Source organism: Vulpes lagopus, chromosome 4 (genome assembly GCF_018345385.1).
Source record: "Vulpes lagopus strain Blue_001 chromosome 4, ASM1834538v1, whole genome shotgun sequence".
In the NCBI taxonomy this organism is placed as follows: Eukaryota; Metazoa; Chordata; class Mammalia; order Carnivora; family Canidae; genus Vulpes; species Vulpes lagopus.
Window position 1 is genome coordinate 115,061,197 of NC_054827.1, and position 15,729 is coordinate 115,076,925.

The 15,729-nt window shown below is 48.0% G+C and overlaps 1 protein-coding gene across 9 annotated transcripts in view; it reads left to right on the forward strand.

Moving 5' to 3' along the window:
* Positions 1–15,729, forward strand: part of TM6SF1 (transmembrane 6 superfamily member 1) — a 54,307-nt gene that overhangs the window by 11,433 nt on the left and 27,145 nt on the right. For 5 of the 9 annotated variants that reach the window (XM_041751566.1, XM_041751565.1, XM_041751570.1 and 2 more), the window contains exon 1: positions 11,667–11,900. In XM_041751566.1, coding sequence (XP_041607500.1) covers positions 11,809–11,900 — 92 coding nt within the window. In that variant the 5' untranslated portion in view covers positions 11,667–11,808. Of the gene's footprint in view, positions 1–11,122; positions 11,901–15,729 lie in introns of those variants that run through there. The other 4 variants (XM_041751563.1, XM_041751564.1, XM_041751567.1 and 1 more) reach the window with 1 other exon arrangement.

A 15,729-nucleotide genomic window follows, 5' to 3' on the forward strand; every position in this document is an offset into this window, starting at 1 on the left:
TTCTCCAGTAGCTTTCTGAGAAAAGGCTCAACGGGAGATTGATGTTTTGAGAACTTGCATTTCTGAAAATGTCCTTTTTAGGGGCACCCGTTACTTGATAGTTTAATTTTAACTTGAGAGTTAAAGTTCTGGGTGCCTGGGTGGCTCAGTGGTTGAGCATCTGCCTTTGGCTCAGGTCGTGATCCTGGGGTCTTGGGATGGAGTCCAGCATTGGGGTCCTCTGCAGGGAGCCTTCTTCTCCCTCTGCCTGTGTCTCTGCCTCTCTGCATGAATAAATAAATAAATCTTAAAAAAAAGAGAGAGTAAAAGTCCTGAGCTATCCAGATTAAATTGTCTTTAAACTCTCCCACTAAAATACACCTGAAAAAAATCATATACGATTCATATAACGGAACCACTTAAGCACGTGACCAGAACTTGCACAAACCTAAGTGAAGCCCACAGAGGCTAAGAGGAAACCAAATTCAGGGGCCTGGGGTCTGTGAGTGATGAGATACATGCACTCTAAGGGAGGTTGTCATTTCAATAACCTGGAAACTTGATTTTTATGTCTATACTAGGCTGGAAGACCTGGCTTTGAGTTCACCAGGTGAAGAAGGTTGAAGCTGCTGTCCCTGAAGACAGTTGGGACCTCTAAGGAGATATATACCTGTGTTAAAAGAGTGAACCAGTAAAACATTTCCCATCACATTAAGAGTTAAAAATGAAGCTTTTATGTCATGACTTGAATTCAGAGTAGGGGGAAAACTCTCCCTTGTAAAACTATAGCCATTCAATACCGCTGTTTGAGATCTGAATTTCTGCTACCAGCATGTTCTGGGGAAAATGACTGACCTTTCCCACCGGGTTCCTCTGATGATCAATCGTACCTTTTCCCAATGTCTGATTTAGGTTTGAAGGTGTTGTCTGTCTCTAGCCGTGGATTAGGACAGTTTCTTAGAGTACAGATTGGAGCAATTTGTTTTCCAGGCTCTGATGTTGTTACTGTTAGATGACAGTTCTGTTTCTCATCCTTTTGCAGGAAATCCCCCAAATTCTAGAATTTCCTATTTATATTTGGAGTTATGAAATTTTACCATGATGTGTCTATCTAGATTTTATTTTTTTAATTTTTTAGATTTTATTTATTTATTCATGATAGACATAGAGAGAGAGAGAGAGAGAGAGGCAGAGACACAGGCAGAGGGAAAAGCAGGCTCCAAGTCGGGAGCTCAACACAGTACTCGATCCTGGGACTCCAGGAGCAGGCCCTGGGCCAAAGGCAGGCGCTGAACCACTGAGCCACCCAGGGATCCCCTCTATCTAGATTTTAAATCAACACAAATATTTACTTATGCCTACTAGATGTCAGGTGGCAGGCTTCACCAAACAATGAATAAATCAGGAAAGATTCCTGTCCTCTTGGAGCTTACAATTTAGCAGGAAGAGATAGGCCATAGATTATATGCATAATGGATAAGAAAGTTGTATAGCATGCTAGCAGGTGGAGAGTGCTCTGGGAAAGAGGGATGAGTAGATTAGGGTAAGGGAGGCTGGGAGAGCTTAGTGGGAAGAGTTTAGTCTTTTCTTTAATCTTGTTCAGTGGGCCTTCTCAGTCTTGAATACTCATGTATTTCTTGAGCTTAAGAAAATATTGTTGTTTCTTCTCTGGTTAGTTTCTCTCCACTTTCTCTATTCTTTCCTAATCAGTCAGACGCTGGACCTCTTGGTTCTTCTCTATTCTCTTATATTTTCTGCCTCTTTACTTTTCTTGCTCTATATTCTTTAAGATTCCATGATTCTAGATTAACTGCTCTTTAGCTGTGTCTAAATTATTATTCAGCTTATTAATTGAATTTTTCCTGTTGTGTTGCAATCCCATTTTTATTTTTTATTTTTATTTTAAAAAGTATTTAAATTCGTTTTAGTTAACATACACTGTATTATGAGTTTCAGAGGTGGAATTTATTTATTTATTTATTTATTTTTAAGATTTTATTTATTTGTTCCTGAGAGACACACAGAGAGGGAGACACACACAGGCAGAGGGAGAAGCAGGCTCCATGCAGGGAGTACAACGTGGGACTCGATCCCGGGTCTCCAGGATATGCCCTGGGCTGAAGGCGGCACTAAACCACTGAACCACCGGGCTGTCCAGAGGTGGAATTTAGTGATTGATCAGTTGCATATAACACCAGTGTTCATTACATGAAGTGCCTTCCTTTTTTTTTTTTTCATGAAGTGCCTTCCTTAATGCCCATCACCCAGTGACCCCATCCTCCCCAACCCCCTCCACTCCAGCAACACTCAGTTTGTTTCCTAGAGTTCAGTGTCTCTTATGGTTTGCCTCCCTCTCTATGGTTTTCCTCCCTTCCCTTATGTTTATCTGTTTTGTTTCTTAAATTATACATATGAGTGAGATCATATGATAATTGTCTTTCTCTGACTGACTTACTTCACTTAGCATCATACCTTCTAGTTCCATCCATGTTGTTGCAAATGGCAAGATTTCATCCTTTCTGATGGCTGAGTAGATTCCATTGTGTATATACATTACATCTTCTTTATCCTTTCATCTGTGGATGGACACCTGGGCTTTCTCCACAGTCTGGCTCATTTGGACATTGCTGCTATAAACATTGGGGTGCACCTGCCCCTTTGGATCACTATGATTATGCATTCCCATTCTTAATTTCCAAGAACTTTCTCTTGTTTTCTGTTCCCTTCTGATGGCCACTCCTTCCGCTTTCTTGGTTGACACATCTCAAGTTTCTCTAAGGATATTCATTGCAATTTATATAAAGTCCTCTCTTCTTTCCTAAATTGCTCTGTTAACTCCAAGGTCAGTTTTTCTATTGTTTCAACTTGAATCTTCTCTTCCATGCTATGGATTTTCCTGATATATTTAGCAGACTGCCCACCTTCTGCAGAGAGAAGTCTTCCTGATTAATGCCCATGGTTCTGCCTATTCCATGTTATTGCCTGGAGATAGAGAAGGGCCAACCACCTCCATGCTGTACCTCCCTGAGTGCTTGTCCAAAGCCTCCTCTACTTTGCATCTATTATACTCTGAACTGGGACCTGCTCCCTGTCTCTCTTGGGAGGAGTTTTGGTGTGTGAGGCTTACATTTCCTCTGCTTTTCCTCCATCACTGCTTTCTGTTTCTCAGTTGCCTGCGGCATGACAAACCACCCCAAACTTCAGTGCTTCAAACACCAAAAACATGTTATTTTTTAATGATTCTGTGGGTTGATCATGCATTTGTTTTCCTTCATGGGGTGTTGAAATTGAGATGGTAAGAAATTCTGAACCAACCTTCTCCCATATGGGTGCTGGCTACTGGCTGGAATCTCAGCTCAGGCTGTCAGCAAGGCCCCTTGTTTTTTTTTCTATGTCTGACTTTCCATGTGGCTGCTTGGGCCTCCTCACTGCATGGTGGCTGGACTCCAAGAAAGTATCCCAAGAGGACAAGCTCTAACATGCAAGCCCTTATAAACTTTTATTTCAATTATGCTTTCTAAGGTCCCATTGGCCCAAGCAAGCCAGCCACACACCAAGTCCAGAGTCAATGCAGAAGGGATCTAACATAGGGCACGAACAATGGGAAATGCGGGTCATGGGACCACCAGAGTAAAAGCCACCACAACCTTCTAGGTATCTGTCAAATTTCTGGTCTACCAGGAGCATCCTCTCCTGTTTTAAGCATTGGATTATTTCTTCTTTCTTGAAAAAATATATTTATGGGGAGCACCTGGGTAGCACAGTCAGCTGAGCATCCAATTCTTGGTTTTGACTCAGGTCCTGATCTCAGGGTCATGAAATTGAGCCCTGCATCGAGGTCTCCACTCAGCAAGGCATCTGCCTGAGATTGACTTTCCTTCTGCCCCTCTCCACTGCATGCACATACACGTGCTTTCTTTCTCTCTCAAATCAATTAATTAAATTTAAAAAAATTTTTACTTATTTATTTGAGAGAGAGAGAGTATGCACACATGAGCAGGGGGGGAGGGGCAGAGGGAGAGGGAGAAGTAGGCTCCCCACTGAGCAGGGAGCCCAACCAGGGGCTGACCTGAGCCAAAGGCAGATGCTTAACCAACCAAGCCACCAAGTGCCCCTGCCCCCATATATATACATTTATTGGCCAGTTAATTATGTTAATTATTCTATGTTACCTATCATGCCACCTCTTTTTTTTTTTTTTTTTTTTTTTTTTTTTTTTTTTAGAGTTTTTATTTTTTTCTTTTTTATGATAGTCACAGAGAGAGAGAGAGAGGCAGAGATACAGGCAGAGGGAGAAGCAGGCTCCATGCACCGGGAGCCCGATGTGGGATTCGATCCCGGGTCTCCAGGATCGCGCCCTGGGCCAAAGGCAGGCGCCAAACCGCTGCGCCACCCAGGGATCCCTCATGCCACCTCTTGAATCAGAGGTTCAGAAAGCATCTAGAGTAGGGAAGTAACTGTCAAGGAAGCCCCTCAACCTCCTCTCCAATCAGTGCTGTCTAACCCACACCCTAGCATATGAGGTCTTTTTGTTATCCCTCAGGAAAAGTCTGAATCCTGCAGCAACCTTGGGTTTTGATTTAGTCCTTGTCCAATGCTCAGCCCTTTCATGCAAGAATGTCAAGTTGCCCTCCATTTGTTTGCCTGTCTAATCATAATGTTCTGTCCTTCCTTATCAATGCAGATGATTTCTTCTTTCTTGCCAGCTCCTATAATTTCAAACTCCCTATTGCCTCATTTGTGAAACATTATTATATGAAGCAATATTCCTAGAACATTGCCTGAAGGATATTCCTGAATACCCTTTGATTAGAGCTGGCAGATGGATTCAGGTTGGCAGGTGAGAAGAACCCTACTGGTGTGCCCCATTAAGAAGGTCTGTGGGGTGACGCTCAACCTCTGTGGGAGAGTTCAGTGATCACTGGTGATGTCTGCCCTGGGAAATGATGGTGTGCCTGTCAGGAAGGTATTTTCCAGCTTTTCCCCCAGATATTATAAAATGTTATCACTGCAGCACACTAAACCTTCAGAGAGTTGCTTATCTGTATGAAATTCTTTTGGCTCCTTGAGTATATTGAGTGGGTCTTGGCACCATGCCGATCACCTGCACTGAGGGTGTACTGAGAGACAACTGTGCAGAATTTGATTCTATATTTATTGTAGGAATGTTGCTAAGGACATACTGTATGACACAGTGTTCCCTTTAAGAGGAGCCATGGAAGAGCTCTTCTGAACAACTGATCTGTTTTTATCCTATGGATACTGTGAATGTTATATTATGTTTCCCTCTTTGCTTTGGTTGCTAGGAAACCCAGGGCCATGGTACAAACCTCATCTGGCAACTGCACTAGACCTTTTGACAAAACATCCTAACTTTATCTCTCCTTTCAACTTGTTTTCTTATCACTTTCCTACAGACTTATGTCCTTCCTTCCCCATCTCTTAACCTCCTTTTTTTTTTTTTAACCTCCACCTTCCCTTCTTCCTCTCCCCTTTTTTTCTCTTCGGCTAACATTTATTGGGCATCTGCTCTATTCTTGGCACTGTGTTACATGCTGGACAGACCGCAGTCATCACCCCATAATATCCAAGTTACTAGCTGCAGCCCTTATCAGGGCACTCATGGTTACCAAAGAGAAACCTACTCTTTAGTGTGACTAAGTGTTTAGAGTAACTTAGTGTTTCTCTGAGGGGACTCATCACTGTCTGGTGCCTTCTCAGGACAGGATCCTAGTGATCTACCCACTAGGGTAGGTAGGGTAGGCTATACCAGCCTTACCCTGGTCACTTTCAGGTTGTTTGATTACCCCTTGCACATTCATCTAGAGTGTGCAGCCTTCTTAAAAACACAAACACAGGGATCCCTGGGTGGCGCAGCGGTTTGGCGCCTGCCTTTGGCCCAGGGCGCGATCCTGGAGACCCGGGATCGAATCCCACATCGGGCTCCTGGTGCATGGAACCTGCTTCTCCCTCTGCCTGTGTCTCTGCCTCTCTCTCTCTCTCTCTCTCTGTGACTATCATAAATAAAACAAAACAAAACAAAACAAAACACACACAAACACAGCTTCTATGTGAAGGATTAAAAAGGGTGGAACTGAAGCATGTGCAGAGTGAGAGCTCTGGAGTTGGGGGCCAGAGCAACCTGTGGGCTGACTTCTACTTTACTCTTTTAGAAGAATTATTCTGTGCTACCCTCAGCACCCACCTGTGACATTCATTCTTAGTTCCTAGTGACCAGGTTACCTCATGTTCTGCTTTCGCTTCCCCTCTGTGGCAGAAATGGGCATCATGAGGGGTGCTTCAATTTAATTCCTGATTTTTCAAGTGTTTTGAATCAATGTAACAAAAACCTGTGTCTTTCTCACCAGAGAAAGTCAGTGTGTGTACCTCCATGGGTCTATTTTTGCTTGCAGGAAGCCTGGAGTCAAATTTCACAGCTACAATATTAGTCTTCATGGCTTGCAAGGTTGACACATACAAACCTACAACAAAATAAAAAAACAACTCTATTGTCTGAATACCTTTTAAGTCATATCCAACCCTTTTTCAAGAGGGGAATTTAATACTTACTGATCAGCATGGAGTAGAACTCCAGACCTCAGCTTCCTGAGCAACGAGTCCACTGGCTAAATCTGTAGTGTGTCCATCTGCTATTTTTAAGGCATCCAATGTGGTGCTTGGTTAGCCATGGCATCGTGGGGATAGTGACTTAGATTCAGTTACTGGGTGTATATTCATGGATATAGTGATTGAATTCAGGTTCACTACCTCTCTTAGCCTTTTGAGCTTGTGCAAGTCATCTTGCCTCTTTGAGCCTCAGTTTGTCCATCCATAAAGGGCTTTCTATATTCTTCAGAGAGGTGCTGTAAAGATTAAAAGAGGTAATATTAATGACAATACACTTGACCCTTGAACAACATGGGTTTGAATTGCATGCACTTATATGTGAATTTCTTTTTTGATAAATACAGACTAGTCCTGTAAATGTATTTTCTCTTCCTTATGATTTTCTTAACATTTTCTTTTCTCTTGCTTACTTTATTGTAAGAAAACAGTGTATAAGACATATAACATACAAAATATACATTGGTCAACTGTTTATGTTATTGGTAAGGTTTCTAGTCAACAGTAGGCTATTGGTATTATGTTTTTGGGGAGTGAGAAGTTATATGCAAATTTTGACTATGCGGGATGGGGTGGGGTGCCTCTAAGCACCCCCCCCCCCGCATTTTTCAAGGGTCAACTGCACTTTGGAATCTATAGAGTATATTACTATTGCAGAATGAGATTATATTCACTAGGTTTGTACAGGTTTTCTGGGGAGGGTTCCTATCATACAGGGTCCTCAACCACAAGTATTTTGACCACTCATATTTTCAGCAGTAAGAAAAATTGTTATCAAGAAAATCATAATCTCCAATATGTATATCACAGTATGCAAAGCTTTGCTGTGGCCTTTGGGTCTCTTTCAGACTCTGAGGGAACAGCTCTTGGGGTTGAGATATTGGATGCTTCTGGCATTGTATTCAGATGACCTTGGGCTGCTCTGCTGGCAGTGGTGCTCACCAACCCCTCTCTAGTGGTGCCTGTTACTATTCTCTTTGACTCTGCCTTCTTTCGGGGACAGTGAATTCATTGTCTTGATATTCAGACACACCTCTAGGCTCATGGCTCCCCAAATCTGTATCCACAGTTTGTACCTCTCTTGGTGCTATGGGCTAGTATCCCCAATTGCTTATGAGACAGTTCCTCCTGGGAACCCCATGGGCACTGGCAACCCAACATGTTCAAACCCAAACATGTGCTCAGTCCCTGCCTCCTGACTTTCTCCCCTTAAAATCCCTATCTAGAACTTTCTGCCCCTTTTCTTCCCTCACATTGCTTTGATTCTGGTTCTCATCATCTCTTGCTGGACAATTGTCATAGCTTCCTAATTGACCTTCCTGCCTCTTTCTAAACTGTGGTCCACACCAACTGCCAGGCAGGGCTTTAAAGATGGTACTCTCTTCCACTCATAAATCTTAAATGCTCCCTGCACTTGAGGTCTTCTGAGGCCAAGGCCCTGGTCACCTGTCTACCTTCATTTCCTGCCAGCCCCTTCATTCATGGCATCCCGATATTTTCAACCAGAGAAAATGACTTGAAGTTCACCAAGTGTCATGCTCCCACTAATTTCTGCCTTTAACATGTGTTGTCTCCACTGCCTGGGAAGCCCCACCTATTCCTCATCTACTCAGCTAGCTTCTGCTTGCTCTTCAAGTCTGGGCTTAAGCCCCACTTCCTCTCTGAAGCTTTTCTTGACTCCATCAGACAGAACTGGTGGTTCCTATAGCAATCTGTACATATATCTTTTACACTTTTTATAGTAATATTTTACATATCTCTTTCTCACACTGGATTGTGGTCTTCTTGGGCAAGATGTGTCTGTAATTCATCTTTGTGTGACTACTTCTTAGAACAATGCTAGAAACATGGTAGGCTCTCTAAGGATATTTGAATAAGCTTATTAGTGATTTAACATTGCACCCATTCTTAACAGTAGCTAATAGAGAGCACAGCTGGACTCAGTCAGTATGGTAGGAGGAGTAAGTCTAGAACCATGAGTCCAGTACAGATGCCACTTGCCACGTGTGGCTGTTGACTGCTTGAAATGTGACTAGTCTGAAACAGGATAACTGTGAGTGTAAAAGACATAACATTTCAAAGACTTAGTATGAAAAAGAAGTAAAATATCTCAATATCTTTGATATTGATGGTTTGTTAAAACAATAATCTTTTGGACATATTGACTTAAATAGAATATATCATTAAAATTAATTTCACCTGTGTTCTTTTATGTTTTAATGTGGCTGCTATAAAATTTAAGAGTATAGGGGATCCCTGGGTGGCGCAGCGGTTTGGCGCCTGCCTTTGGCCCAGGGCGCGATCCTGGAGACCCGGGATCAAATCCCACGTCGGGCTCCCGGTGCATGGAGCCTGCTTCTCCCTCTGCCTGTGTCTCTGCCTCTCTCTCTCTCTCTCTCTGTGACTATCATAAATAAATAAATATTTAAAAAAAAATTTAAGAGTATAGGGGCACCTGACTTACTCAGTTGGTAGAGTGTGTGACTCTTAATCTCGGGGTCTTAAGTTCAGGCCCCATGTTGAGTATAGAGTTTACCTAAAAAAAATTAAGATTATACATGTGGCTCACATTATATTTCCATTGGACAATGATGATCTGAGCATTCATTCATTGAACGAAGATTTCTTGAGCACCTCCTTTGCACCTCCTCTGCTAATCTAAATGATAGGAATGGAACTATAAAAAAGATGGACCAGGGCAGCCCGCGTGGCTCAGCGGTTTAGCACTGCCTTTGGCCCAGGGCCTGATCCTGGAGACTCAGGATCGAGTCCCACGTTGGGCTCCCTGCATGGACCCTGCTTCTCCCTCTGCCTGTGTCTCTGCCCCCGCCCCCCGTGTGTGTGTCTCATGAATAAATAAGTAAAATCTTTAAAAAAAAAAGATGGATCAGTACCTGACCTCAAGGAGCTTACATCATAATGGAGAGAGAGACACACAGAACAGGAAACAGACATGTAAACAAGATGATTTTGGATAGTAAAGTGCTATGAAGAAAGCAAAACTTGAAGGAAAGAGTGAGGGAGGTTCAGGAGGGCGGTCACATGAGGTCTTCTTGAGTTGGTGGGATCAGAACCAGAGAGACGAGGGAGGGTGTAGGACATGGGATATGGTACAAATCTGAATGGACAGTTTGGATGCAAACTTAAAAGGTATTTGGACAGGAAAACTCATAGGACTATTGTAATCAGAGGAATTTGGGATTGGCCAGAACTGAGGTAGATTCCCAGGTGTCTGGCTAGGACAGCCAAGTGAGTGGTGGTCCCACAATATGTGAGAAAGCTGGCATGGTCTTGTGGCAGATGAGGAACTCCATTTTGGCCATGTTGAATGTGAGGTGTCTGTAGGATGCCCATGTAGCACGGCTGAGGGAGGAGGCCGGTGCTAGGGACCGTTAATCTGGGATCTCTCAGCATAAGCATGGGCACCAAAACCAAGTGTGGATGAGAAAGCAGAGAGAAAAGGTGGCAAACGGAGAGGAGCCTCTGGGCCAGGGAGCACATGGGAACATGTTTGTGCATGTACCTACATTGAGGGGAAGTCACAAGGCAGCCAGGGAGGTCAAGATATGAGAGAGAAGGTAAAACTCACACAGCCAGGTTTGGGTGTTGGTGGAGGGGCTGCATTGGCCTCAGGGATTGGCTGGGAGGAGACAAGGGGGCTCAGAGGAGGTATTTGTTGTCTAGAGGAAGTTTAAGGATAGTGACAAAGGAGTAATTGTGGAAGAGAGTGATATCCAGGTCAGAGGTAAGGACATCTCTCGAGAAAACTTGGATGTATCACAATTTGGGCCAAGCTTTTTTTTTTTTTTTTTTTTTTAAATTCATGAGAGACAGGGAGGCAGACATAGGTAGAGGGAGAAGCAGGCTCCATGCAGGGAGCCGGATGTGGGACTCCATCCGGGGTCTCTAGGGTCACACCCTGGGGCTGAAGGCGGTGCTAAACGGCTGAGCCACCCAGGCTGCCCCTGGGCCAAGATTTTATCATTATGTCCTCAGAGTTGGACATAAGCCTCCCGGAAGTACCAGGAGAGGGGATTAGGAGAACTGGCTTTGGAAAAGTTGAGTGGCCCAGGAGCAGGTAGGTCACAGCCTCTTTGTGGCTCATTTTCCTCATCTCTAAAATGAGTCGAATGATGTCGTCAGCTCCCTGGCAGCTGCACGCTTAGCACACTAAGTACATGTCACCTCTCTGGGTCGCTTGAGCTGCATTCTGTCTAAAACTCTCGGTCCTTCCCTTTCGGGGGCAGTAGACCAATCCAGGCTCAGTCCCAGGGGGCTTGCTGAGACCTAGTCACCAACATGGTCAAGCAGCCAGGGCGCTACTTGGCACCCTTCTTCTCTACAAGCCCGGGGCTTCTGTGGGACTGTGGTCTGAGGGCAGAGCCTTTGCCTTCCAGTCCTGTTCCCTGCGTAGGGTCTCCAGCAGCCTGTCCTGTGGCAACCTGGCCTTCAGGAGCCCTGCCTGGAATAGAAACGAATTCCCCACGCTCTGGTCTCATTAAATCCGCATTTCTCCCAGTGTCAGTTTCAGTCCAAAAAGTGGGAATTGCAGGAGACAGCGGCGTTCCGAGCAGCGCAGGGTGAGCGCTTCGTGGCCACCAGCTCAGCTAACCCCACCCTACCCTGACCTGGGTCACGGCCATTGGACACAGAAGGGAAAAGAGCCTGACCCAGGTCAACAGCAAGTGAGCGAGCACCAGGGTGTGAACCGGGGATTCGGACTCTGCACCGAGTCGTGCCTGCTGCCCGCTGTTGGCTGCTCTCAGAGAAGGTCCAAGGTTTCAGGATCCTCCGTGCCTCCTGTCCGTGGGCCTAGGGCTCCCCACGCGGACGATCCCGCGGCCCTTCCCGCTCGGACACCCCGGGTCTGGCTCGACCCCGGAGCCCCCCGGTGGCCCACGACCGGCTCCCGGCCGCGCGCTCCCCGCCCCCCAGGGCGCGCGCCTCGGGGGACACCTGTCCCGGCCGGGTCTGTCTTCCCCTCCCCCGGCCCGGCCCGGCCCGGCCCCGGCCCCCGCCCCCGCCCCCGCCCCGCGCGGCTGCACGGACCCCCCCGCGGCTGCGGGCCGGCGCGTCGAGGGGGCGCTGCTGAGGGCGCGGCGCGGGACGCCCCGAAGGGCACGGCCGAGGGGCGCGGGCGCTGCCGGAAGCCGGGGCGGGGCGCCGCGCGGGATGCGCTGAAGGGCGAGCGGCGCGGCGGCGGCGATGAGTGCGTCTGCGGCCACCGGGGTCTTCGTGCTGTCCCTCTCGGCCATCCCGGTCACCTATGTCTTCAACCACCTGGCGGCCCAGCACGAGTGAGTGGGGCGCGCGCGGCGGGGGTCGCGCCGGGCGGGGGGTGGCGGCCAAGTGGCCTCGGCGCCGCGCGCGCCCCAGCAACTTTTCCGCTGGGGCTGGAGCCGCACGCGGCGGGGCAGGGGCAGGGGCAGGGGCAGGGGCAGGGGCAGGCGAGGGGAGCGGAGGGGAGGGGAGGCGCGCGGGGGGCGCGGGGCCGGGGCGGGGGGCCTGGCCGGGCGGCGTCCTGGACCTGCGGCAGCGGTGCAGGAGCCAAGGCTGGGGCGCGCCCCTGCCCGCGCGGTGCTGGGGGTCCGGGTGACGGAGGTCAGCGAGGCCATGCCCCTGCCCTTGAGCAGCTCTGGGGCAGGGCTGTGGGGGTGCAGACCCCACCAGCGACCAGTGTGGCCAGGTTCTCTCGGGTCATGCCGTGCGCCTTTGCCATTTCCCAGGGACCTTTCCATGTATGGACACACACATACTTCTCATTTCTTATTAATTTTAGAAACTGTTGTGAATGACTAGCAGAAATAGCCGTGGACCAGCAGGCAGAGACCTGGGTTCGGGGCGTGGCTTTGGCACTACCCGGGTGGCCTGGCCTCAGTTTTCTGGTCTGTCAAATGGCCCGTATTTGTATTGTGTTGTCCGGATCCAAAGAGACCTGTTTGTGGAAGGGCAGAGGTGGGGGGGGGGGGGTGTAGGACAGCGCAGGGAAGCGAGGCAGAGCAGTTCAAGGCCAAGGAAATGGGTGGGGCTGGCTTTTGGGTTTAGTTCAAAGCAGTGCCTCAGTCTTGTGTGAGGGATCCCTGGCTAAGCCACCCTGCACCAGGCAGCTGCAGGCCTGCCCAGGCAGCAGGAACGGTGCCAGGCCTCCGTGCCTGCTGGTGCTCCTTGTTGTCTGTGGGGACGAGGAAGTTAACCTGTTATGTTTCCCACAGCAGTTGGTGCTAAGGAAATTGCATCAGTCTGCATGCAGCAAACCCTCTCCAGACCTTCAGGCTGCAGATAAGTGTCTGCCTATAGGGCAGGGACTTCTTTCTCCCCTTCCCTTTCTCTCCTGGACCACCACTTGGGGACAGCCTTATCCAGATGGGCCCCATCCATAGTGAGCACTCCGAGGCACTGCCAGTGACTGCCCTTGGTCTGTCCCAGTCTCGGGGTGCAACTCCTGGAAGACACAGCTCTGGGCAGCAGATGTCACATGGCTGTGAATATAGTGCCCTGCATTTCTATAATGGCATTATAGGCAGCTCAGCAAATATTTATTGAATACATATTCTGTGCTTGACACTGTTCCAAGTGTTGGGGATATAGCTATGGACAAGCCAGGAAAGGGGGAAAGCATGTATTGAGACAGACATCTCTAAAACGTGGCAACATGAGTGACTGAGAAGAGGAATGGTGGTCAGGGGAGGCTTCTTGGAGGAGGTGACTTGAGGTGTAGGAGGTGACACATAGGAAGTTGTGGAGACAGAACCTTCTAGATAGGGGAACGGGGAGCAGTAAGAGGAGATGGGCACGGTGGTTGGGCAAAGGGGTATTTTGGAGGGGCAGCAGGGCTAGTTTGAGGATGACTCTGAGATTTTGGCCTCAGCCGCTGGCAGGATGGTGATGGCATTTACTGAGCACACACTGAATTATGTATTGCCGTATGTTATTGAGCACATTGCTAACCCTGCAGAGTTTTGAATAATTGGTTCCAGTCATTCTTCTCTTCCCCTTGCAGGTTAAAATCGCAGTGGCTCTGGCTCCTCTGTCTTTTTCCTCCACTCCCCTCTCCCAAGTCCCCTTACACATTGGCCTCAGGGCTGGACTAGCATGTTTCCTCCCTGCGGTTCCCCCTGGCGCTGGCACTCTCTGCCCCATGGCCATGGCACAGCCTCCCCAGGAGCTTCCTTGCCCTGGCCCTGGGATGCTTCTTAACTTCCTGCCCCCTTGCCGTTGCTCACCCTGTTCCCTCAGGACCTGACCTGAGATCTGACCTGACGGTTGAAGCCATTCCTGGACTTCATGGCCTGGGGTAAAATGCAATGTCTTTCTTTTCCAGACCCTCCCCCCAAGCACATGTGTGCTCTCCCTCCACCTAGCCCTCTTGGATTGTACTTTTCCCACGGGAGTTACTTTCCTGTGGTCAGAACGTACCTTCCCAGGCCACAGCTCATCTTAGTATCGTTTGGCTCTGCTCAGGGCCTTGTGCACCCCGGGCATTCGCTTAGGTCTGAATTAGTTGGATTAGTCGAAGCTTTCTTCCCACCACACCTTTTACAAAAGTCTAAAAAACAAGAAGCAAGGCAGGGTAAGGAGTCAGAAAAGATTGAGATCTCTGTCTCTGTTTCTGTTTCTCTCTCTCTCACATACACACTTTCTCTCCCTCTACTCATGCTCACCCATAAATATCCCCTCTGAGTGGGTGTCCCTTCATGGAAGGACGTCAGTAATCCCCCTCATTCCCAGACTAGCAACTTTTTCACCCTTGGGTTTGTCTCAGCCCTTCCCCACACCTCGCTCCCCCCCCCCCCGCCCCCACCCCTACCCCCCAAGTCCCTGCTGGATCCATCTCTCCCTGTTCTAGGAGGTTCTATACTTGGTAGTCACTGGGATGCATACAGGATCTGCTGCCCCAGTTTCTCTTCATTCTGTGCTCCTCCCCCAGGTGGCGAATGTGAGAGGACAGGTGAAACAGTTTGCACTGCTCTCGCATACTTCAGAAGAGTGCTAGCTGCGTGGTGGTGCTGGTGTAAGTGTAGGCCCTTAGTAGGAGCAGAGATGGGGTTATTCCCTGGCCACCACCTGCCTTGGGCTGTGATTAAAATGCTTGTCAGCTTACACAGCACACCTAACCTCTTCCCTTTTCATGGGATGCTTCAGTCCAGTATCATGTTCCTGACCCCAATCAGCTTCCTTTTCCATCCTCTGCTCCTTTGGCTTTCCCCGACTGGAGGAGCCTAGAGCAGGCACTAATGTGTACCACTAGAAATTTCCTATTTCAACATCTTACCTGGACATTGACACAGTCATTCTCATCCTTATCATAGAAGTGTGTCATCCATCCACCATCTGTCATCCATTCCTTCCGCCATCCATCCATTATCCATTCATTCACCATCCACCATCCACCTATCCATCACCCATTCATTCACCATCCACCATCTGTCATCTATTCATGTATCTGTCCATCATCCATCCATTCATTCATCCACCATCCATTCATTTGCCATCCACCACCCATTCCCACCATCAATCATCCATCCATCATCCATCCATTCATCCAACATCCATCATCTATCAATTCATCCACCCATCCACCATGCATCATTCTTCCATGCACCATCCATCTATCTATCCATTCATCCACCATCCACCATCTGTCATCCATCTGTCCATCTATCCATCCATCATCCACCATCCACCATCCATCCACCATCCCCCATCCATTATCCAGTGTCCATTCACTCATTATCTACCATCCATCCATCCATTTCTCCTTCCTGGCTTCTTCTCCCCCTCCTTCCCTCCCTCATGCATTCATTAATTCTTATATACCCTCATAGAAGTCCCCAGACAGACTTTCTTTGTCATACTTATCCAGGTATCCTGAAAAAAGTTGCATGTTCCCATGCCCCACTCCAAAGTATTTTGTAGGTGGAGGGTGGCATTTGGAAATCTGGGTGCTCCTGATGTCCAAAGCCTTTTTTTCCCCCAACTCTTGGGGCCTGGGGCCAGGGGCCAGAGATACAGCTTTCCTGCACCTGTGACCAGTCTCCTGGGGGCCCATCTATCTGCAGGTTGGATGGATCGCTTCCCACCTCCTGACTGACCTCTTTTATGCTGAGGGCAGGTTTTTAACACCCA